The 22,556-nt window shown below is 39.2% G+C and overlaps 1 protein-coding gene across 11 annotated transcripts in view; it reads right to left on the minus strand.

Annotated features, from left to right (window-relative positions):
• Window positions 1-22,556, minus strand: part of Ahcyl2 (adenosylhomocysteinase like 2) — a 174,793-nt gene that overhangs the window by 45,155 nt on the left and 107,082 nt on the right. The window contains exons 1-3 of one of the 11 annotated variants that reach the window (XM_020160262.2): window positions 13,999-14,055; window positions 13,630-13,712; window positions 3,843-3,951 (exon numbers count right to left, since the gene is read on the minus strand). In XM_020160262.2, coding sequence (XP_020015851.1) covers window positions 3,843-3,951; window positions 13,630-13,686 — 166 coding nt within the window. In that variant the 5' untranslated portion in view covers window positions 13,687-13,712; window positions 13,999-14,055. Of the gene's footprint in view, window positions 1-3,842; window positions 3,955-6,986; window positions 7,008-7,475; window positions 7,799-13,629; window positions 13,713-13,887; window positions 14,056-22,556 lie in introns of those variants that run through there. The other 10 variants (XM_074063458.1, XM_074063462.1, XM_074063452.1 and 7 more) reach the window with 10 other exon arrangements.

A 22,556-nucleotide genomic window follows, 5' to 3' on the forward strand; every position in this document is an offset into this window, starting at 1 on the left:
AGAAAAAGAATGTCACTGAACAGCTTTTACCAGTATTTATTTATTGAGTACCTCATCTGTGTCAAACACTGTTCTAAATGCTGGGAATGTAACGGTATAAAATAAACAAAAATTTGTGTTCTCATGGATCTTGCATTCAAGTAGGAGGAGAAAGACAAAAACAAATTAGAAAAATATGTAGTATGCTTTATAAGTGCTATAAAGAAAAATTAAGGAAGAAAATTTGATAGTGTTGGGTGGGGTATTTGTATAATATTTATAATTAATTAATTTTTAATTGACAAAATTATATATACTGTGTTTATTATATATAACATGTTGTTTTGAAATAAGTACACATTGTAGAAGAGCTCAGTAGAACTAATTAACACATGCATCACCCCATATACTGTGGGGGTAATCTAACCAATATACAATATAAGCCTATTTGGAACTGTTGCAATGAATCTCCCCATACAACAAATATATCCTAATAAAAAATAAAGCAAAAAAACCCAAAAAAACAAAACCAAAACCAAAAATACTACTTTCTTAAGAATATAATACATTGTTATAAACTATAGTTATACAGCCATCATGTTATATACGATTTTAAAAGATCAGCCAGGATAGGCCTGAATTCAAAGACAATACTTAGTGCAAAACTGAAGGTAAAATAACCAGCCATGAATGTATTGGGAAATAAACATTCCTGGTGGAGGAAATAAATACAAAGGTCTTGAACAGGGCCATCCTGGCATGTTTCAGAGGAATAGTAGGGAGGCTAGTGAGGCTGGAGTGAACTGAATGGCTGAGGAAGTAGTGACGTGATAAAAAATACAATGGGAGGCTGGCTGGCATAGGGACTTTTAAGCTCGTAAGAATCTTAGCCTTTACTCAGAGTGAGATGGGGAAGTCACTGGAGGTTTTGAGCAGAGAAGTGATATGGTTTGACTCATTTTATACAACTTCATCTTTATTTTACTTACTTTTTTGCAGTGCTGGGGATCAAATCCAAGGCCTTGCACATGCTAGGCAAGCCATCTACTACTGAGCACCTGACCTGACTTTATTTATGCGTGTATATATGTATTTATTTATATATTGGTGGGGCTGGAGTTTGAACTCAGGTTCAGGTCTTCACATTTGCAAAGCAGGAGATCTACACTTGAGCCACACCTCTAGTCTATTTTGCTCTAGTTATTTTGGAGACAGGGATCTTGTGAACTATTTATTTGCTGGGGCTGTCCTCTAACTACAATCCTCCCAATCTCAGTTTCCCAAGTGGCTAGGATTACAGGTGTGAGCCACTGGTGTCCGGCTCTGACTTATTTTAAAAGAATGAATGTGGCTGCAGTGTTAAGATTAGACTGAAGATGACATGGGAGGTTTGAGATGAACAGTTGATCTAGTGTGTAGGGAGATTTTGAACAGGAGATAAAAATATGAGAATCAAACACCAATACATGATATTGAAAACCATGAGGAAATAAATTCACTTAGGGAGAGAGTACAAAGAAGGCAGAAGTCCAAGGATCAGTTTTTAGGATTCCCCAATGTTAATTTCTGTAGTCAATTATAATGCATGCTGAAAACAGACCTCAAGTACTTATAGACATGCACCTGCATATCATCTTATGTTTAGAAACCTCTGACTCAATTTTGCAATTCCTGGGTTTTCATTCAATGGGCACAGAGCTCTTCCTGTACCATCTCATTTAACTGCCTGCTCTCCTGGTTTTGAACATGTCAGAGTTTTTTTTAGGTCGAGTATGGTGATTCATGCCTATGATCCCAGCTACTCTGGACACAGAGGCAGGAGGATTATGAGTTTGAGGCCAGCCAGGACAAAAAAAAAAAAAAAGGTAGTGAGACCCTGTCTCAAAAACAAATGAAAAGAAAACAAAAGACTGGGGAGCATAGCCCAAGAAGTAGAGCACTTGCCCAGCATGTGCACCGCAAGAAAAATAAATAAATAAATAAAGTAAATGTTCCCAAAGAGGCCAAGGATATCATATTCACAGGGATGCCAGTTCCAGCATCCAGTGAATCGTTTAAGTTATTCTCCAAATTCAGGATGTTTTGACTTCCTGCTTCTGAATTTAATGTACTTAAATGAATATATTAGGCTGATAACTTTTGACTTCATATAGTTTAATCTAAAAGGCCCAAATATACTGGATGAGACCAGTTAATATCATTTACCAATGACCCATATCAGGCAACTCTGTGCTCCCTTAGAAACCAAGGGCATCACCTACATTCTTCTAGGTACATAGGTTTATTGAAAGTACACTCTGCATGTGGGGTTTGGGCAGGAAACCAGGCATTGTCTTCCTCTGCAGGAACATGCTGCTATGTGGATCTAGTTGTGTAGGGAAGAGACTGAGCTGGAGTTAAAATTTAGCATCATTATTATTTAGTATAATAATAGATAACATGTACAAACCCACATCTAAAATGTCACATATTATTTTACAATTCACATTTTCACATTATAGCTTTCAGAGTTATATTAACTAGTTCATGAATTTTCAACACATTTTATTTCAGTAGCATAAGATAAGTATGACATTCCATATCTTTTTTTTTGGTGGCACTTGGGTCTCATGCTTGCTAGGCAGGTGCTCTTAACATGTGAGCCACTCCGCTAGACCTTTTATTTTGTGATAGGTTTTTTTTTTTTTTGAGATAAGGTTTCACAAACTATTTGCATGGGGCTGGCTTCGAACTGCAGTCCTCATGATCTCTGCTTCCTGAGTAGCTAGGATGACAGGTGTGAGCCACCAGCATCCATATCTTTATATAAGAATCAATTGGAATTTATGACATATGCTTTACCTCATTCACAGTAGAATGAGGAGGAAGTAAAGAGAAAGGTAAAAAGTGTGTAAACAGTGGAGCATGTTTATACATGCCTATAATCCCAGGACTCAGGAGGCTAAAGCAGAAGGATTCTGAGTTCTAGGCCAGCTTAAGCTACATACTGAGTTCCAGGCCAGCCTGGGCTATATAATGAGATCCTGTCTCAAAAAAAAAAAAAAAAAGGTGTAAATAAAAACCTACCAAACCTAAAAGTTATAGCTTCCCAAACAACCTTTCATTAACTTTAAGTAACAAATACTACTTTCCATCTTGTGTGAAGAACAAATAAAATTTCAGGACATGAGAAAACTTTCTAATGAATATTACTACTATGTATAATGTGAAGAGGTAACCAGGGCAAACTCTCAGCTCCCTACCACACTCTAACACAAGATCAAAATAAAATAGCCCCTTATCAGATCAGACTCATACTGGGCAATGTTGCATAAACAGCCATTGCCTTCTAGGGGTCCTATGGGGAATAGCTCATCTGACATTAAATGGTAACTCAGGCCGAAGGCACATGTATTTGAATTAATGCTACTGCAAAGCAAGGAAGGAATAACAAGCAATGCAATGTCACAGCTTTGGAGACAAGGCAAATTGCTTGAGTTAACTACAATGTCTTCATTGTTTCTTGAGGCAACAGAGGTTTCTCCCTTATTTTGCAAGTACCAGATAGAGGGATGAGAGCCTCTTTTTATTTTCAAAGGACGGAAAAAATACAAGTCTTTCTATATGCTGTTCAATGAACTAAATGCTCCCATCCTTTTGAGTAGATCAAAGAACTCATTCTTTTCAATCACCTTCTAAATCTGCTGGAAGATGAGGTCTCCATGAAACTCCATTATTAAATTCCCAAGAGAAATCCAAAAGATTCCACCCAAAATTTTGGGTCAAATTTTCACAGGCTTGAATAACTGGTCTTAGATAGATGGATCTGTTGATCATACCTGTTGTTGGCCTTGGCAGGGGGTTTGTGGCAGTTTAGTACTTACCTGAGCTGTAGCTGTCAGTAGATGACTGAGAAATGGAACGAGACAGAGAGCGACGTCCAATTTTGGTGGGACGTTTGTTGAATTCTTGTTTCTGGTCAGCAAATTGGATCTGCTAAGAAAAAGAACCCAAGTTATATAAAGGAAAAGAACCTCCATTTTTAGGAAGCAATTTAGAGTTTGCATTATTATAGGTTCTTATCTTCTTATGCAGTTGATCTGATTGTATCAGATCAACTGCATGAGACTTTTTGAAAAGGGTAAGTTTTCATTCTCCACCTACTATGTTTCTATCAAATTTAATTATTTTTCTTTTTGCAGTGATGGAGATTGAATCCAGGGTCTCACACTTGCTAGGAAAGTGCTCTACCACTTGAGTTATGTATCTAGCCCTTTTATTTTTATTTTGTTTTTGAGACAGAGACTTGCTAACTTTTGCCTGGACCAGCATTGAACCTGAGATCCACCTCTGCCTCTCAAGTAGCTATCACCACCACAGTTGGCTTCAAATTTAAATATTTAATACACTTTCTACCTATACACTTTTTACAATAAAATTGTGATTAAAAAAAGGAGAAAGGAGGGGGCTGGCAGAGTGGTTCAGGCGGCAAGAACACCTGCCTAGGAAGCATGAAGCCTGAGTTCAAACACCAGTGCCACCAAAAAAACCCAAAACCAAAACAAAAAAGAAGCCTGACACCTATAATCTTAGTTATTTGGGAGGATTAGATCAGGAGGACTAAGGTTGGAGGCCAGCCCAGGCAAATAGTTAGAGAGACCCCAGGTCCTAAATAACAAGAGCAAAAATGGACAGGAGGCATGGCTCAAGTGGTAGAGTGCCCGATTTGCAAGCTCAAAGCCCTGAGTTCAAACCACAGTCCCACCCCAAAAAAAAAAAAAAAAAAAAACAAGAAAGAAAGAAAGAAAGAAAGAAGAAAGGGACGTTTTGGTTACAATAAATTTTTAGGAAGTTGAATCATATTAAGAAATCCTTTCTATGGTTTCACTGAAAATTAAAGCTAGAAAGAATCTTGAGACTGTCTGACTATATATAACCTTCATATATCTAGATGAGAAATTTTTAAGGTGCAAAAAAGGTAAAATGACTTGCTTTCAGATTTCAAAATTCTCAAGAAATGGTATGATGTATTAATTTTGAAAAAGGCTTTTCATTCCAACAGAACATTCTGGCATTACATTAAAATCTTGCCCATTCTTCTTACTAGCTGTGTGATGTTGGTCAAGATGTATTTGTGAGCCTAGTTTCCCATAAATACCACAGAGATAACGATGAATGTAAACTGTGAAACACAGCAGGAGATTCAATAAATGCACTCACTTCTCCCACCCTGCAGTTCAGTGTTCTTGTAATTCTTGCAGGTAGCCACTTTAATTTGTTAAAGACTTTCTAAAATGTTTTAGTTAGGGACTGGTGGAGTGGCTCAAGTGGTACAGTGTCCGTGCAAGTGTCGGGCCATGAGTATAAAAACGATATAATAAAGTAAAATGTTTGGTATCGTAAAATACCTAAATGTCATAAGCTTGATTATTTAATAACTATAACAGGTACAGCAGGGATGACTGGACTGAATATACACTCATCACACTCTGCAGGTTATGTTTGTACAGTATCAGATCATGACTTTCTTGCAGTTTTAATTCTAACTCCTATAGTTAAAGGTCTCGGCTGATACTTTATAATATTTTACAAATCAAAGCTCATATCATTTATTCAATTAATAACTTTTTCTTTTTTCTAACTGAACGTTGGTATAATTGCTTATTCTTCTGGACCCAGGGTGGCACAGGTTTCCTAAAAAGGATCAAAGATCTGACAACTGATTCTACCTTTAATAATAAAAAGATGGTTCCCTGATGGGCAGAACACAGAAACAGCATTGTAAAATGAAATCAGCAACTGAGGGCTACACTTCCTGTTATAAGAGGTCACTGCAGAGTCATTTGAATATTGAGACAAGGGGACAGAGTGCCAAATTGAATTAGTGTAGCATTCATTGTCTCTAAGGGGGAATTCATAGCATCTCCATCACTACAACAACAAACAAAGCCTGCATAGTGCTTCAAAGTTTGCAAAGCAGTAAGAAAATCCATTGGATTAGAAGCTCATCTCAAAATAAAAAATGACAAGTGATTATCTTGCTAAAATACCAACTTATTCCAAAGGGACTGTACCTCCATGGGATGAACTTGAAATTTTATCTAGCACAGCACTCATGTTGATGTAAGTACCTGTATTCTCTATAAATTACAGGCTCTCTGAAGGCAAGGGCTGGCCTTCTTATTCACCCTTGTATTACCAAACACAAATGCCTGACATATCCTCAATCACATGCTGAAGCAATGAACATGAAGTAGCTTATCCTGTCTTCACTGTCTGTACTTGGCTGAATATTCAGTAAACACAGCAACTATAAGCCAAGTCTAAAGTCAAAATAATTTTAAGGGCAAAAAATGTTGGAAATGGGTGAGAAGCTGGGGAGGTACAGAAGTCAGCCTCAAAACTCATGTCCATTTCACCAACATGGTTCAAGACAGTCATGTCTTCATTCTTTTTAGAAGCCCATCAAGGAAAAAGAACTGGCCATTCTGAGACACTAACTTCAACAGTGCCCCCCCTTAAAAAAAAGAGAAACAAACCTTGCCTCAGATATGTGTTATGAACCCCACCCCCACCCCAACCAGACACCTGTGTAACATGCACAGTTGTGTGCACACAGACACAAGTATATACACACCATTAGAGCGGGCCAGTCAAATATGCTGGATTTGAAGGCCTGGGATGAGCACACATCTATTTACTCCACTAACACTAAGCCATATAGATAGATACCTACCTGCATTGCCATGGCAAGTCAGTTTTTGCTAAGCTGAGCTCCTTTCTTTACCATCTTCTCCCTTTGTAGTAATCCCTTCACCTAGGACAGGTTTAAACTCTTTTGGCACTAAAGAATAAGCTGGGCAGGCTTTCTGCATTAGAACATAGGATTCTTGCTAAATGGTTAGACACTGAATCCAGTTTTTTTTTTTTAAAGACAAAAGAATGTTAGAGACTAACCATTTATATATAGTAAATTACACAATTTTCCCAAGAAATAAGTACCTTTCACTGATGAAAGAGACACTAACCTGAATTAAGTGGGTCAGTCCTGGTGCCCTCTTCCCTTCAACAGTTAAGCACCATTACATTCTTCACTCAGCAGTCCATTTCCTAACATATGATCTACCCACCCTCAGTGGTGGCACCTTTGTAGAATCTACTCAGAGTCTACTTGACCTTCCTACCTTGCTGGAAACCAGAGTCCTTCCAGGTAACCCTCCTTTTCTATCCTGGAGACCACTGCCTAATTCTAACAGGCACCAAGGGAAGGGAAGAAGGGAAGGGAAGGGAAGGGAAGGGAAGGGAAGGGAAGAGAAGGGAAGAGAAGGGAAGAGAAGGGAAGAGAAGGGAAAGGAAGGAAGAGAAAGAGGCTGTTAAGAGGAGGCCAGCTCCTCTTAACATGAGCCAGAGGGAGGGACAAGAGCAGGACAGTGGGGAAAGGAGAAGTATAAGCAGCTGGCCTTGGGCAGTAATGGCCACAGCAGCAGCAAGACTGGTAAATAAGAGCTTAGCCTCACCTGGGCTTTAATCCCAGCGTTGCCATTGACAATGTATTTCTTCTTGCTGCTCAGCATAGTGACATTACCAGCCCTACAGTCACTTCTTTAGTGCAGAGACCCTTGTATCCAGGCCTTTAAACTTTCCTCATCAGTAATTCTGTTGGCTTTGGTTCCAGCTCTTTTTTTTTTTTTTTTTGAGGCTGGGGGGGGCAACTATCCTTTCTTGGAATCCCTGAAGCAGCTCCAACAACCCTCTCAGCAGTACAGCCCCGATTCAATAAGGCAGTTTCTGTTAGAGGCTCATCAGCCATTCCTAGTTCTAGTGGCTGTTTTGTTTTTATTGTTATTTTTCCTAAATGCGTAATTACGTGGATCCTTTGACCTCTAAACCCCAACAAGTTCCTTGACAAGGCCCGACTTGCATGAGCACAACAATAGCTTATTTATAAAACTGGTGCACTTTTTTGCCTGCTATAATTAACTTGCTAATTAGGTTCCTTTTTAACCTTGCCTCCTCCTTTTCCATGTCAGATGATTTTAGCTAACCTAGTCTCAGAAAAAAATTAGCTACAGGGCCACTAAAACAATGAGAGAATTTATTTAAAAAGAATAAGGAAAAAAACAAAACCAAAAACCTAGTGCCAAGTGCTCTGGCAATCTCTATCCTATACTGTCCTTGGGTTGGCCAGACAGAGACAACAATTTCAGCTCTATCTCCAAGGAAATCAACTTCCTCCTTCCATTTCTTTACTCTTAATTGTGTATCTTTTATACACAAGTTTTGACCTTTGGTATTTAGTACCATCTCTAAGATTGTCGCTGATTTGGCACTGAGTGACCCAGTTTACTTCTTTTTTCCCTCAAAAAAAGGTGTTTTCTAGAGAATGACAGTTTTTTATCTCAAAATCTTCAAAATCACATGACAAATGAAGATTCAAACAAAAGGGAAAAGAAGCACATTACTCACTTGCTGGTTCTGAAAGGGACCCACTGAAAGCTACACTAGCCTGCCTGCTCCAGATGGGGTAGGAATAAGATTTGAATTCTTCAGAGTGTGAGAATAAGACTGAGAGAAGGGGAAAGAGATTGGGATTCTCTTATTGCACTCTCTTGGGTACAAGAAAGGCACTCTCTTGAGTGTAAGAAAGAACATAAAATGGTAGATTGCTTTTCGAGGATAATCTTTCTTTTGAGAAAAAAATCATATTGTACAACGCTTATTGGCTTTTCTGGAAGAAAGGAGAGAACTACTATGTATTAAGTGCTGATATGCACAGCCCTATATATGTGCTACTGAGTCAGGCAAGAATTAGAGAAAGCTGAGACTCTTAGCATATAGATGACTTGATATTGTATTTCAGGTTGAACATCCCTCTCTTTCTTTGAGCCTTCTTTTCCACTGCAAATGTGTGTAGGTTATTTACATCCTTGTTCAGGTACAACTCCAACCACCCTCATCTGGCCCAGGGACCACTCCTGCCCCTCCCCAATCATCGATTATTGGTGGTAAGGAATCCCCAGGTTCTTCTCTTCCTATAGGTTAGTGTATAAGTTTTTAAGAGCACCTGGAAAGAGACTTGCACCTGGCTTCCAGCTTCCACCTGGTCCTGATGTGCCCCTTTTGTAATTCTTCTCCCTAACTTTTAATAAACTCCATTACACCTATGTGTCCTGCCATAGATTCTTCCATGTGGGACACAAAGAATTTGGAAATCTTATGATCAGAGACTGCTTAATTGCCGTTAACATTACTCCTATTAATCTGCACAAGAATCTTAAGAAGCAGTCACTATTATCCTCATTTGACAAAAGGGAAAATGCATTTCTAAGAGAACGAATTGTTTGTCTGAGGTCTCACAGCAAGCAAGAGATAGACTAGAATTCAGAAGCTCTTTTCACTGGACCCACTTAGGATATGAATTAGAAGACTAAAGAGCTCCCCCTTCAAACCCAAGTACCACTAATGCTCCCCACTCCAAAGAACTCTCCTAGCCCTACTCTTAGATGCACTAGCCCCCAACTCATTCCTCTTAATTTATCTTTAAATTTGCTTAATTTAAAATTCCTCTAAATTTATTTTCTTTCCAGATGTCTCAGAAACAACTTTACTCAGATGATCTGGGGGGCCCTGATAAAACTATAACTTGGAAACTAATTATATAAGAATTAGAACCCTAACATTCCTTTAATTGGCAACTTTGCCCAACACCACTACCCCAGAAATGGAAAAAGAAATTCTCCAAACTCAAATATTGATGTTCACCATTACCCATGATAATCTTGATCTCTAATAAGTGAGATAGACTAATATATTTCTGCTTGCTTGATGAATCTGTAAGCTGCTGCTTTTCCACACAAGGATATTCACTCTCATATATGATAAGTTGTTTCCTCACGAAAAGGAACTCCTTGGTCCAATGGCGAAGTCCCTAGACCTGACCCAGAGGTTGCTGCAGATTCATACCAAATACAACCAGGTGAGACTTAAGATGCTATTAGTAACAAAAGTCTTACCACTTAACAAGCTGACCTATCAAAGTAGTTCTCAAACTTGGGTACATCAAAATTACCTGAAGTAGGGCTGGGACATAAGGCCCTGGGTTCATTCTGATAAATAAACACAACTGCAGGGCTTATTATAGCACATTGCTGGGTCCCATCCTTGGAGTATTTGAGTTACTAGATCTGGGTGTGAGGAAGGCTAGAATTAGGGAAAGTTCAGGACTCACAGAAAATACACAACTTAATATTGCATGTGTGTGTAGGTTGCCCATACCTGGCTCAGGGACAGCCCAGATCACTCTCACCTGGCCTGGGGGCACCTTCAACTCCTTGATTAGTGGACTCACGTGGTTCTGCCCTTCCCATAGGTCAGCATAAGTTTTAAAAACACCAGGAGAAGAGAGGCTCACTTTCTGCCTCCAGATCCTACCTGGGCCTACCATGCTCCCTTTTGTATTTCCCTTCCCTAACTTTTAATAAATTCCAATTACACCCATGTGTCCTGCTATGGATTCTTCCACATGGGACACAAGGACTTTGGAAGTCTGATCACAGACTACACCACTGCTGTTAACAGGTGGGGCTTAACTGCTGCTTTTTTAGTAAGTCCCTGAGTTATGCTGATGCAGCTAGTCTGGAGACCATACTTGGGGAAGCACTGCTCTAACACTATCCCCAAGCATGAATAAAGCAGCCCTGATTTTCTTGATTCTCTTTCCACCCAACCATTTTATCTTCTTCATAGCTACAACCATAGGGGCATAGTCACAGGCAGAAAAGAAAGGGTTATTTGAAAGTTCAGAGAATAGAATGTGATCCTTTATACCAACATAGAGCTTAAAGAGAACTGTGTTTAATTCTGGTTTCTGTAACTTCAGGTTTTTAAGAATACAAGGTAAATATGTTAAAGAATAACAGGAGTCATGAAAAGGACAGAAGACCTATCTCTCCCTTCAAGCCAAATGAGCAACCTGAACAAAACTTTTACCTACAAAGAGATTATTTCTAGCCAAAAGAATACCAAGAAAAACAGGGCAGCAAGCTGGCTCAGTGCTCAAGAAAGTCCATCTACCAGATTTCACACGGAAAAATACCTAGCACCACAGAGATTGGGTGAGAGGAGAAAATATTAAAATGTGCAGACATAAAAAAAAAAAAAAGGTTACTACTGAGCTCCATGTACATTTTATTTTACTTGACAGAAGAGATTAAAGATTTCTCAAGGAAAATAAAACATATTAATAAAAACAATCTTTAAAAGGATGTGTTCCTCAACTTTTCATCAGAAAACTGCTGGAACAAGGCTAAGAAAATCCTTCACATGAAATCAGCTGAGGAGCCCAGGGCTCAGGCAGAAGTTTTCCAGTGACTAATAGAATATCACCTTAAAGATCTACCTTGTCAATTCTTAAGCTTGGGATCTTCATGATTTGTCCTGGCTTATATTCCTACTGGGAGTCAAAGACTCAAGTGAGTACTGCCAACTGCTGTGTATGGTGTGCAAGTCCCTTTTTGCTGACAATTGCTGGCAATTACCAACAAAGGGGGTGCAGGGAGAGGAGGATGGGCTTGAGTTACACTTTCTGTGCTAGGTGACTGCACCTGAAAGGAGGCTTTAGAGGTCTGTTTCCTTTGGTGGCAGGGGTCGTGTCAGTAGAAGTTCATTACAATAATGTGTAAACTAGAATGTGAGTCAGAGGTTTGTTAAAACTTTCTCGAAATTTTGGCCCAATATGGCAGCTAGCCCCAGAATTTTCTCTTAGGAGATAAAAGGCACTTTAGCAGTTTACAGTTGAGGTCTGAAAATCTACAGGCAGTATGCTGGAGGTGCTTAGTGGGTAACTTTGCTGGCTCAGCAGCTGTCAGGAGCTTTTAAGTCAGGTCAGAAGTTAATGACTTATATAGTATCTCAAAGAAAGCCTCAAAAGTCTTTGACAAAGAAAAGATAACAAACAAGCCAACTGGCATGACTGAAGACAAGTCCTTCCCTATTGCTTCTCATTTCTCAATGTATTTTCCTGGGTTTTAAGAGAGAAGGAACAAGAAATTGCTCAGTGAGGGATATGCCATATTAAAAAGAATAGAGCTGAGCTATGCTTCATTTTGAAATGTTCTCTAAAAACTAAGAAGTGCTATGTTATATCCTTTAAGCAAGTCTTAATTCCTTTTGGGCAGTTTTCCTGTCACATAACAGGAAAGAAGGTAAATGGACAAAAGTTCAGGAGCAGCTCCTTTTGAGAGGGCATGTCACATAGAAGACGGTGAGGACTGTTCCTTACAGAAATGAGCCACTATAAAACTTTTATTGATTCTGAGCTGGCACACTTATACTCAATATAATTCTTCTGCAATATTCCTTTATAAAAACACCAAAGCTGTCCCTCCTTTAAGAAAACCAAATTTATTTCTTCTTTTCCTCTTCAACCCAGAGGCTCAGACATGCTAAGCAAGCCCTCTACCACTTGAGTCATGCTCCAAGCCCCTGACCTTTCTTATTAGTAATAAATGGAGATTCAAAAACAAACATAAAACCAAAACAGCAAAAAAAAAAAAAAAAAACCAAAATTATTAAGTGGATCCTTTCCACTGACCTAAATCACTACATTATTTGAAATAAGCTTGTGGATGAATACAATTTCTTTCCATCAAATGTTTTAAAACTGAACATGATGTTTTAAAACAACATTAAGAACAATGACAATAACCTCTACAAAAATAATAAACAGTAGCTGTAACAAAGAGTTGAAATGTAGGCTCCACTGGGCCTTTGTTAGGTCTGTTACATATTCAGTTTCATCATCAATAGTTATAGCTTCAAGTCTGTAATTTCATAAGCACTAAAAAGAACTTAGACTATGTTGTAGTTAGTCTAGCCAGTTTACCATAGGGAAATAAACAGACAAGGTGCAAGAAATCAGGCTACATCTAGAAGGAGCCAGTTAGGAACATAAGCACATTTTTAAATTAAGTTGAAACTGGATCCAAAATGTTAGGTTTTTGGTGCTAGTTCTCATCAACAAATAAGTCTTTATTATCACTCTATTAAAACTATTTATTGAGCAAATATGGTATTTCAAAGAGGTACAGTTCCTGCCTTGTAGAAGTACACATATAAAGAGTAGTTGGAGAACTGCGGCATGGCTTAAGTGGCCAAAAAGTAAGGCCCTGAGTTCAATCACCAGTAATGTCCCCATCCCCCAAAAAAGGAACAGTTGGAGAAAGGTTTTTGACTAGAGGTGAAAAAAATGGACAGGAAGGAATGAAAGGTTTAAATCTCTTTAGAGACTTGAAAGAGCATTATTTTTTATAATTTCTGGTTTTGTCTACCCTTCTATTCTTTTTTTATACCCCCTGTGAAAAATGAACTAAGCATAAGCTTGAAAGAGAAATTTGAAGCAATCACAAGATGATCTAATCTTCGCAGTACACCAGCACTGTAACAGCCTCCGCCCACCATGGAGACCGCCAGACAATCCGCCTTCTCTAGCTTCACTGGTAATTAAAAAACATGAGTAACCCAGTACCTAAGAATTAATCTGAACTTCGAGTAATAACTTGTTTTCTCAACTACAGATCTTGACAGGAAGCTTTTATAGGTGCTCCTTGTCACCTGTCACCTGTCTTTCATTATTAAGAAACAGAAGGAAAAACAAAGTGACCAAGAACTCACCATCCACTCTGGCATGTGAAAAGCTGAGGTGCCCTCATTACCGTCCCACTTCTCCATAGTGCAGGCGTGGGTAAGATTATGTCCTGAAGCAAAAGGGAAAGCTGGTTTGGAAATGGCAGGGTTATCTGAAGGTCCCAAAGCAGACCCAAACCTAGTGATTCAGAAGGTCAATCAGTAGGAGAAGCTGCATCCCTTTCCACAGGAGCTTTCTGTTCAAATCAAAATTAGCCAACTCCTGATGAATCTCTTACCACCAACCTCAAAGCCTTGTGCTTTTGATTCAAAATCAGAATGGATAGAAAGTTCTGCACCCTGATTCTGAACTTCCTACAGGGCAGTTACTGTTTAATGCTATCCACTCTACCTCACCTCCCCAGTGGGGACTTTCTGCAGCAGCAGGCCAGCTTCCTTATTCCCTGTGTATAAGGCACTGGTTAATTTTCTCCCACCCCTCAGCACACGTCACTGGAAGTGCTGCTACCAAGATCAATAAAGATCGAGGTCAAGAAGGCACTCCCTTTCTCAAGAGCTGCTTGATTTGGATCAGTACAGTAAACAGGCGTTTCCTTGAAATCAGAGTTCCTTATGCTAGCAAGTTCAAGTTCAAGCAGCTAGCAGAAGCTCTCCAACTGCTTCCACCAGGGGTCTGGCACCATGCTCTGGTGTATCTCAAGTTAAATTCTTATTACATGGGAAGTTCAGATAGAGCAAAGGAAGATCTTTTTTGAAAATCAAAACTTAAAAGCTCTGACCACAGCTCCCTCTGCTGGCTCCCTGTGCAATGCACACAAAGGTCTAAGGTAGAAAGCACAGTGCTGACTAAAAGCTGCTTCACTGAGACTACAATCAGGGCCACCAGAGTGCGGGTTTAGAGGAAAGCCAGGGTATCCAGCAAAAACTAGAGCTGCCTCAAAATCCAGTGCTGGATTTTCCTCACAGGTCTGGTTTTAGAAAGAAAGAAGATGCCAACATAGTACCCTTGCACAATCCTCACATTATAAAAGACTGAAGTCTGTTTCCACTTTAAGTTACCATACCATCTCCCTCCTCTCTGCACACTTTGAACGTGTTGAAATAAAATATAACTAGAAAAAAACGGTGACTTAACCTTAGCTCATTCCTAGAGTATATTATCCAATAGTCTGGTGACGGTGGCTCATACCTGTTATCCTAGCCACTCAAGAGGTTGAGATCTGAGGGCTCATGGTTGGTGGTTTGGAGGCCAGCCCAGACAAAAAGTTGGTGAGACTCCCATCTCAACATAAAAAGCTGGGTCTGGTGGTGTGTGCCTGTCATCCCAGCTACAGTGTGAGGCTGTACATGGGAAGTTTGTGGCCCAGTCCAGTTCAAGCAAAAAGCAAGACCCTACCTCAAAAAAACAACCAGAGCAAAAAGAGCTGGAGGCTTGCCTCAAGCGGTAGAGTGCCTGCTTAGCCAGTGCAAAGTCCTAAGTTCAAACCCCAGTACCACCACCAAAAAGAAAGTACCCTAAGTATCACTGAGGGCTGGGGATGTAACTCAGTGGTAGAGCACTTTGTCTAGTATGTACAAGGCCATGGATGGATCCTCAGCATTACAGTGTTAATTCCCATTGCAGAAAATTCCTCTTGATCTGGGAGTCATAATTATAATTATGATCACAGGTTTGTTCTTCTAGAATGGCGCTTTGAGTGTGGAATGGAGGAGAGGATAGTAATATCTGCGCAAGAGGTATTGCAAGATGCCAGAGAGGGCAGAATTCAAATGAGTGACCAGAGGCCCAGACCAAAGAGACAGGCAAGAAAAAGCAGAAGGGCTATGCTGGACCAAGTGCGGGCAGAGATGTCAGAATTAGAGATCAAAGGAAGGGTGGGCAGCAGGTGCTGTAAGAAAAGAGAACAGAGGTGGAAGTAAGGAAGCATGGTCACAGAAGACTCTGGAGTGAAGTAATCTGAGTGATGTCCAAATACAGAAGGTTGATGAGATGTGAGGGAGTAAGACCTGCTGGGTCAGGGTGTCAAAGAGTCTTAGCTCTAAACAACCTCCAGTTATTGTTCTCTGGTATTCCTTTCAAAACCAGACTTCTTCAGTGAGAGCTCACATCTGTAGCCTCAATTTCCAATGTCATATTTCATCTGTGGTTTATATGTAACATGTCTAAAATCAAAGTTATCCTTCCATTTTTCCTTTCCGTCCACCCTCCAGACGAAACTTTGTTCTCCTCACTTTTCTGTTTGTGTTGATGCTGCTGCTGCTCCCTCAGTCAACCATTTATGAAACTCCAGTCACCTGTGATTTCCCCTTCTCCCAGCCCCCTAATCGGCTGCCAATTATTTCTGGGCTTCCCTCTGTTCACTTTCACTGCCTCCTAAAAATTCTCTTCAAGAACAAAACAAAAAAAAGAAACTGTCTACAAATCCTTTCCAAGATATCTTCCACTACCTACCTCCATACTCTTTATCCTCCAGGCAATCTGTATTACCTGCCATTTCCTCAGTGTGAAGACTACAGTGTGACAACCACGAGCACTGGCTTTGTAGTAAGACAGCTTTGGGTGAAAAACCTCAGGGTTTACCTGTGATTTAACGTGTCTGTCCCTCCAGGTTTCTAGTCTGCTCAGTGAAAGTAGCAATAGCCATCTCTTGGGATTGAGGAAAGATTTAAAAAGGGCATATACACTAAGGACTTGATGGTAGATTTTTCGTAATACCATGACTATTATGCTGTGTCCTTTCCCACCTCAATGCCTTTGCTCATGTCATTTTCTCAAATTGAAATGCATTCGTTTCTTCCTTTACTTCACCATCTTCACTTACTTATATTCTCTGGGGTTCAGGTGAAATGATGGTTTTATCATGAAACCTCACCTACAGATAGGAATCTCCCTTTCCCCTAACACTGTTCTTTGACTGTGTCACTGTTCTCACTATTCCTCGTGTTACAGTTACTGTGTATTTGTGTTACCCTCTTTAGATTCTAGGGTCTTCATGGGCTTAACCAACTCCGATTTGCCTGCAGGGCCTTGCTTATAGTAGGAACTTAAGAAATTTTCAAGTAAGTTTAAAATATTTCTTTGCTATATGTATCTCATATAATACTTCTAGGGGCACCTTTCACAAACCAGTGTATTCAATGTTTATGTCCATTTTATAGGATTTGGTACATTATATTTATAGGGGTCAGTTATATTACATAAGTATGACTTTATTTGATGATGAATTCTTAGAAGGGTTTTAATCCTTAGTCATATTATCCCTGCAGGAATATATAATCCACTTTCCATTGCTTGATCTGCATCAATTATAATCTAATATGATCTGCATCACAGTGAAGCTTTTACAAACAAATCAAGGTAAAAAATCTGTGTTATTGCTAGAGTGGAGCTGAATCCTTAGAATAATCCATTATTCTAAGTGATTAGCAATAATACTCTTTGCTTATATTCCCTATATAATAATTTATTAAGTAAACTGAAGATGAGTGCCTTCCTGGTAGTGTTAAACCAGGGAAAAAACTAGGATTAGGAATGAAAGAATAAAACAAGTAATATATATCACCTTGGCAGGCTAAACATTGTGATTATGAGTTTTGTTTGGTTTTCTTAGCGTAGGTCTTAACTAAAATAGACTTTATTTGAAAGCTACAATCTTAGCCAGGTGCAGTGGCTCATATCTATAATCTATGCATCTAGAGCTACAGCTTTAATCCTAGCTGCTTCAGAGTCAGAGACTGGAAGGGTTTGAGGTCAAACTGGGCAAAAAGTCATTGAGACTCCATTTAATCAATAAGAAGCTGGGCAAGGTGGGGCAGGCATGCCTGTCGTCCCAGTCACTGGAAGCAGTAAGAGGATCATGGTCCAGGCTGGCTTGGACATAAACATAAGACCCTATCTCAAAAATAAACAAAGCAAAAAAGATTGGGGGGCATTGCTCAAGCGGTACAGTGTCAACCTGGCAAGCCTACAGCCCTGAGTTCAAATCCTGTGTTTGAATCCCAGTACCATAAACACAAAAAAGGAACAACCTTACGGTACATTTCTGTAATGATTAGAAAGTAAAAATAGCAACTAATACAAAAGGGAAAAGGAAAAAGCAGCTATTACACCTGAGAACTGCAGGTCTATTAACTGACCGGGATCATGTAAGGAATAAGGTATAATAAATATTAGTTATAAACTTGCTTCCAATATAATTTCACTTTACTATAATGTGCATTAGAAGATACATCAATAGCCAGAACAGGAGTGAGCTCACTGCACATTACAGAACCTTTAACATTAAGTCAAGAGTTAGTAACTTCAACAAAAAAACTACATAAACTATTTACCAGCTCCACAGACTGTTTTAAAAAAAAAATTGACTGACTGTGTGAACAGCTCAGAGGAAGCTCATTTTAACTCCAAGAACAGCTCTAAGTTCTGTGTACCAGCTGTACTCCTACCAACAGCGACTTGAGAGTGGGATCATCATCACAGAGGATATACCAGATGACCCAAAGTCAGAGTGAGTACATGCTTAGGGCTGAAGGAGAAAGGACAAAAAGCTAGTGTTTCCAGAGGTCAAAGCTAACAAAGAACCAGGCAGTGAAGAAGTTACTACACTGGCAGAACTGTTTTAAACAAAGGTAATGAGTCTGGAATCTAGAGAGTCATAAGGCAGAGAGCAAAGAAAACAAGAATGTGACCCCGTCTTCTGTTCCTATATTGTCTCTTATGGTTTTATTAGACTTTGGCAAGCCACCTGACAACTCTCTTCTTCAGTTTCCTTATTATACACTAAGGGGGGTGGGGGAGCAGAGTGGACTGCAGGTATTTCTAATTCACCTGGTTTCTCTGAGGCCATAAGAAAAAACAGTAACAACTCTTTAGCTACCTCAGTTACAGCTTATTAGAGGCCAGTGTTTCTAGTCACTGAGTTCAAAGCTCAATCTGTTCAGTCATGAGGTCTAGCTGGAATTGCCAGGCCTCAGCTCTCCCTTGTCCCTTATTAGGGCTTCGATCTTAAATGTCTCCTAAAGGCCTATGTATGGAAGGCTTGGTCATCAGCCTATGGCACTCTTGGGAAATAGCACAACCTTTAAAAGGTGGGGCCTATTTGAAGAAGTTAAGTCACTGGGGACATGCCCTTCCTCTCTCTCTTCCCAACTACCATGAGGTGAACAAAAGTCACTCCTCCCATGATATTATGCCTTGTCAAAAGCCCAAAGCAATGTGGCCAAGAAACCTTAGACTGAAACCATGAGCCAAAATAAATCTTCCCTACTTATAAGCTATTTGCCTTAAGTATTTTGTCATAGTGACAGATTTGAAATGCCAATGCTAAAACAGCAATAGGACTTGTTAAATCTTCCTTCCTGCCTCACAACCTAAATGATGGTAGACATACTACTTCTTAGTTCCTCAGTAACCTGAATACTCATATCCCACAAGTACTTTAGACTCAACGTGGAGGTACCACCACCACTGACCTTACAGTTGGACAGACTGTGGTTTGAACGTTAGCTCCCACATTTTCTTCAGGTAAGTTACATAACTTTTTTGAGCCTGCCTTTGTTTCCTTGTCTGTAAAACAGGACATCGGTACTTTCTTCACATTGCTTTTATAAAGAAAACCAATTTTTTATATATATAAAACATACGTGTGCACGAACGTGTGTGTGTGTGTGTGTGTGTGAGAACACATATATATTACACTAAGCACAATGCCAGGAAGGCATTTTGTCTAAAATTAGATGGAGCAGAATAGTACCAGATTGCCTGACCAAAACTTGCCATTTATTGTGTAACCTTGGCTGAATTACTGATTCTTCTTGTGCCTCATTTCTCATCTATAAAATGGAGACATTAAGCATCTTGACCTTATAGAATTACTGACAGGGTCATATTAATTAATATGTAAAAAGAGCTTAGTGCCTGGAATTTTGTCAGTGTGAGGCCCAGAGTTCAAACCCTAATACCTCAAAAAAAAATAAATAAATAAAAACAGCACTCATAAAATTTACTACTATTGCTAATAATTGTAACATGTGCATTCTTTTTCTCAACATACCCAAATCCAACTTTTCTTGGTAAATGGTAAATTCATTCATTTAATCAAACTACAAATATTTATTGGTGCCTACCATGTGCCAGGCATCTTAGAGACAGAACCTGCCTTTGTGGTGGTTAGAGTCTAGGAAGAAAGAATCAATTAAATAAGTAATTACAATAAAAGTATAAAAAATAATAATGTGAGTCTAGGGTGCTATGAGAGGACATGGCAAGGGCAATCAGGGTTTTGGCATCAGAGATGTCCCACTGAAGTGGAAAGAGAAAGGATGCACAGGAGATAGGGATGTGTGATGAGGAGAGGGACTGGGAAAAACATATAGTCCATGATATCTATTTGCCATCTCTACTTTCTATTTTTTTTCTTTTATTTTTACTTCTAAAATGTGGGCTGTTATCTCCTTTCTTCTTGTACCAACAGCCTGACCATCATCACACCCATCTAAATAAGTACTTTCCAAAGTTATATGCAAATAAATTATTTGAAATCTTATTAAAATTATCTTTCTGATTTAGTAAGTCTGAAGTAGGTCCTAAGATTCTACCTTTTTAACAGGTCTCAGATGATGTTCAGGGTGCTGAGACTATACTTTAAGAAGATAACTTCATCCCTGTAATGGCCTTCAGGGATGCTAAATCCAATTTATTTATATGTGATATCAACAGCATGATAATTAAAAATTCTAATCATATCACTTCCTACTTTACAATACCCCAAAGGTCCCCACCATGGCCAAAATAAATCCAAACTCCTTAGTACAATAACACACAAGATCCTTTGACTTTACCTCTGTATACCTCTAGAACCTCAGCTCTGCATTCTCCTACCTCTCCAATCTGAACGTTCACACGTACACATGTGTCTTTCATGTGTGTACTAAGCTGCATTCCTTCAGCACACATTTCTAGCTCCTGGTCTAGGTTAGGTTATCAATCCTACAAGTTACTGAGCAATCTCCCAGATTGATTTCTATTGCAGCACACTTCAAAGTTCACAGTATAACTGATCATTTGTCTATTTCCACACCAGAAGTATAAGCAATCTGAGGGCTGAGATTACTGTCTTATTCCTGTATTCCTAGTGCTTAACATATAGTAAACAACCAGTGAAGATACATGAAATGAAAAATAACTTGGTCAAAGAACATAGAGCTCAGAGGAAATCTCAAAATTATAAAAGACAGGTACCTGAAGGGTAAGAAGAAGGAAAAGAGAACCAGGTATGAATAAGAATTAACAAAAGCAGCTGGAGGTATGGCTTAAGCGGTAGAGTGCCTACCTAACAAGCACCAAGCAGAGTTCAAACCCCAGCACTAACAACAACAACAACAATAAAACTAATAAAAGCAAATAGAAATATAACTATAATAAAATTATATCTAGTAGAGTTAAATGTACCTCCTCACCACTGACTAATACAACCACTGTTTCTCAGAAAGCAATTAAGCAATCCTGCAATACAGAAGCTACATAACCATGCTGCCTTCCCCACTTCCTGTTTAGTGCTTATAGAACTGGGAGTGGAGTGTGAACTTAAATCTTCAATTCCCCTGACAAAGTGAATAGAGTTCCACTTAGGTCAGGGTTCAGTTTGCCGCAGTTAGCTAAAACTGCCTTCAAGAAGAAGTAAAGCTTACCCTTGAAAACATCTTCTTAAACTTGAAAACAACCAGAATGAGAATGAATTTACATTCAGGGTCCTCAATTTTATTATGGAACTGGGTGTGGAGGGTGGAGGATAAAATAAGCCCAGTGTAGTTAGACAAATGTAGAAAGTGGATTTCTCACTGTATTCTTTCTTTTTAAATAAACTTTATTGAAGCATAACTTATCTACAAAAAGTACACAAATCAAAAAATTACTGCATGATAAAAATTGAAAAGTCAACATACCTATGTAATTACTCAAGGAAATAAAACATTCCCGATACTTTACTATCCCCTCTTAGTTATTGGCTTCCCTCCTTCCTAAAGTTAATCCCTATATGTATTTCTATCCTTATTGGTCAGTTTGCCTGTTTTGAACCTGATATAAATATCGTAAGATATGTAGTTTTTAAATTTATTTTTTGAGACAGGGTCTCTGACCTCGAACATCTGATCTTCCTGCTTCAACCTCCAGAGTGCTGGGATGACAGACATATACCTGTACCCCCCAACAAAATATGTAGTCTTAAGTGAATGTTTCTTTCTGCTCAAAAAAAAAAATTTTTTTTTGTGGTACTGGGAACTGAACTCAGGACCTCTCACCCACTAAGCATATGCTTCCTATTGTAACTGGGATGACAGACATGTACCATCATACCCAGCTATTGGTTGAGATGGGGTCTTGCTAACTTTTTGCCCAGGCTGGCCTCAAACCTCAGTCCTCCCAATCTCTACCTCTGGAGTAGCTAGATTACAGGCATAACCAATGCACCCAGCCTACCAATATATTTGAAAGAGTTATCTATGTATGGGCTGGGGATGGAGCTCAGTGGCACAGAGCTTGCCTAGCATGCATGAGACCCTGGGTTTGATCTCCAACACTGCAAAAACTAACAAAACAAAAAGTTATCTAAGATTGTTATATACAGTGGTAGTGTTTTAATGAAGGAATATTCATGATTTATTGAATCAATTTTATTGTTGATAAGGTTTCTGGTTGTTTTAAGTTTGAGGCTATAAAAAATAATGATTTAAGCCAGGCACCAGTGACTCACGCCTGTAATCCTAGCTACTTGGGAGGTTGAGATCAGAAGGATCACTGTTTAAGGCAGCCCAGGCAAATAGTTTTTGAAATCCCATCTCCAAAATAACCAGGGCCAAATGGGCTGGAATTGTGGCTCAAGTGGTAGAGCACCTGCTTTGCAAATGTGAAGCCATGATTTCAAATGCCAGTCCCATCAAAAAAAAAAAAAAAA

This window comes from Castor canadensis, chromosome 2, assembly GCF_047511655.1.
Source record: "Castor canadensis chromosome 2, mCasCan1.hap1v2, whole genome shotgun sequence".
Lineage (NCBI taxonomy): Eukaryota > Metazoa > Chordata > Mammalia > Rodentia > Castoridae > Castor > Castor canadensis.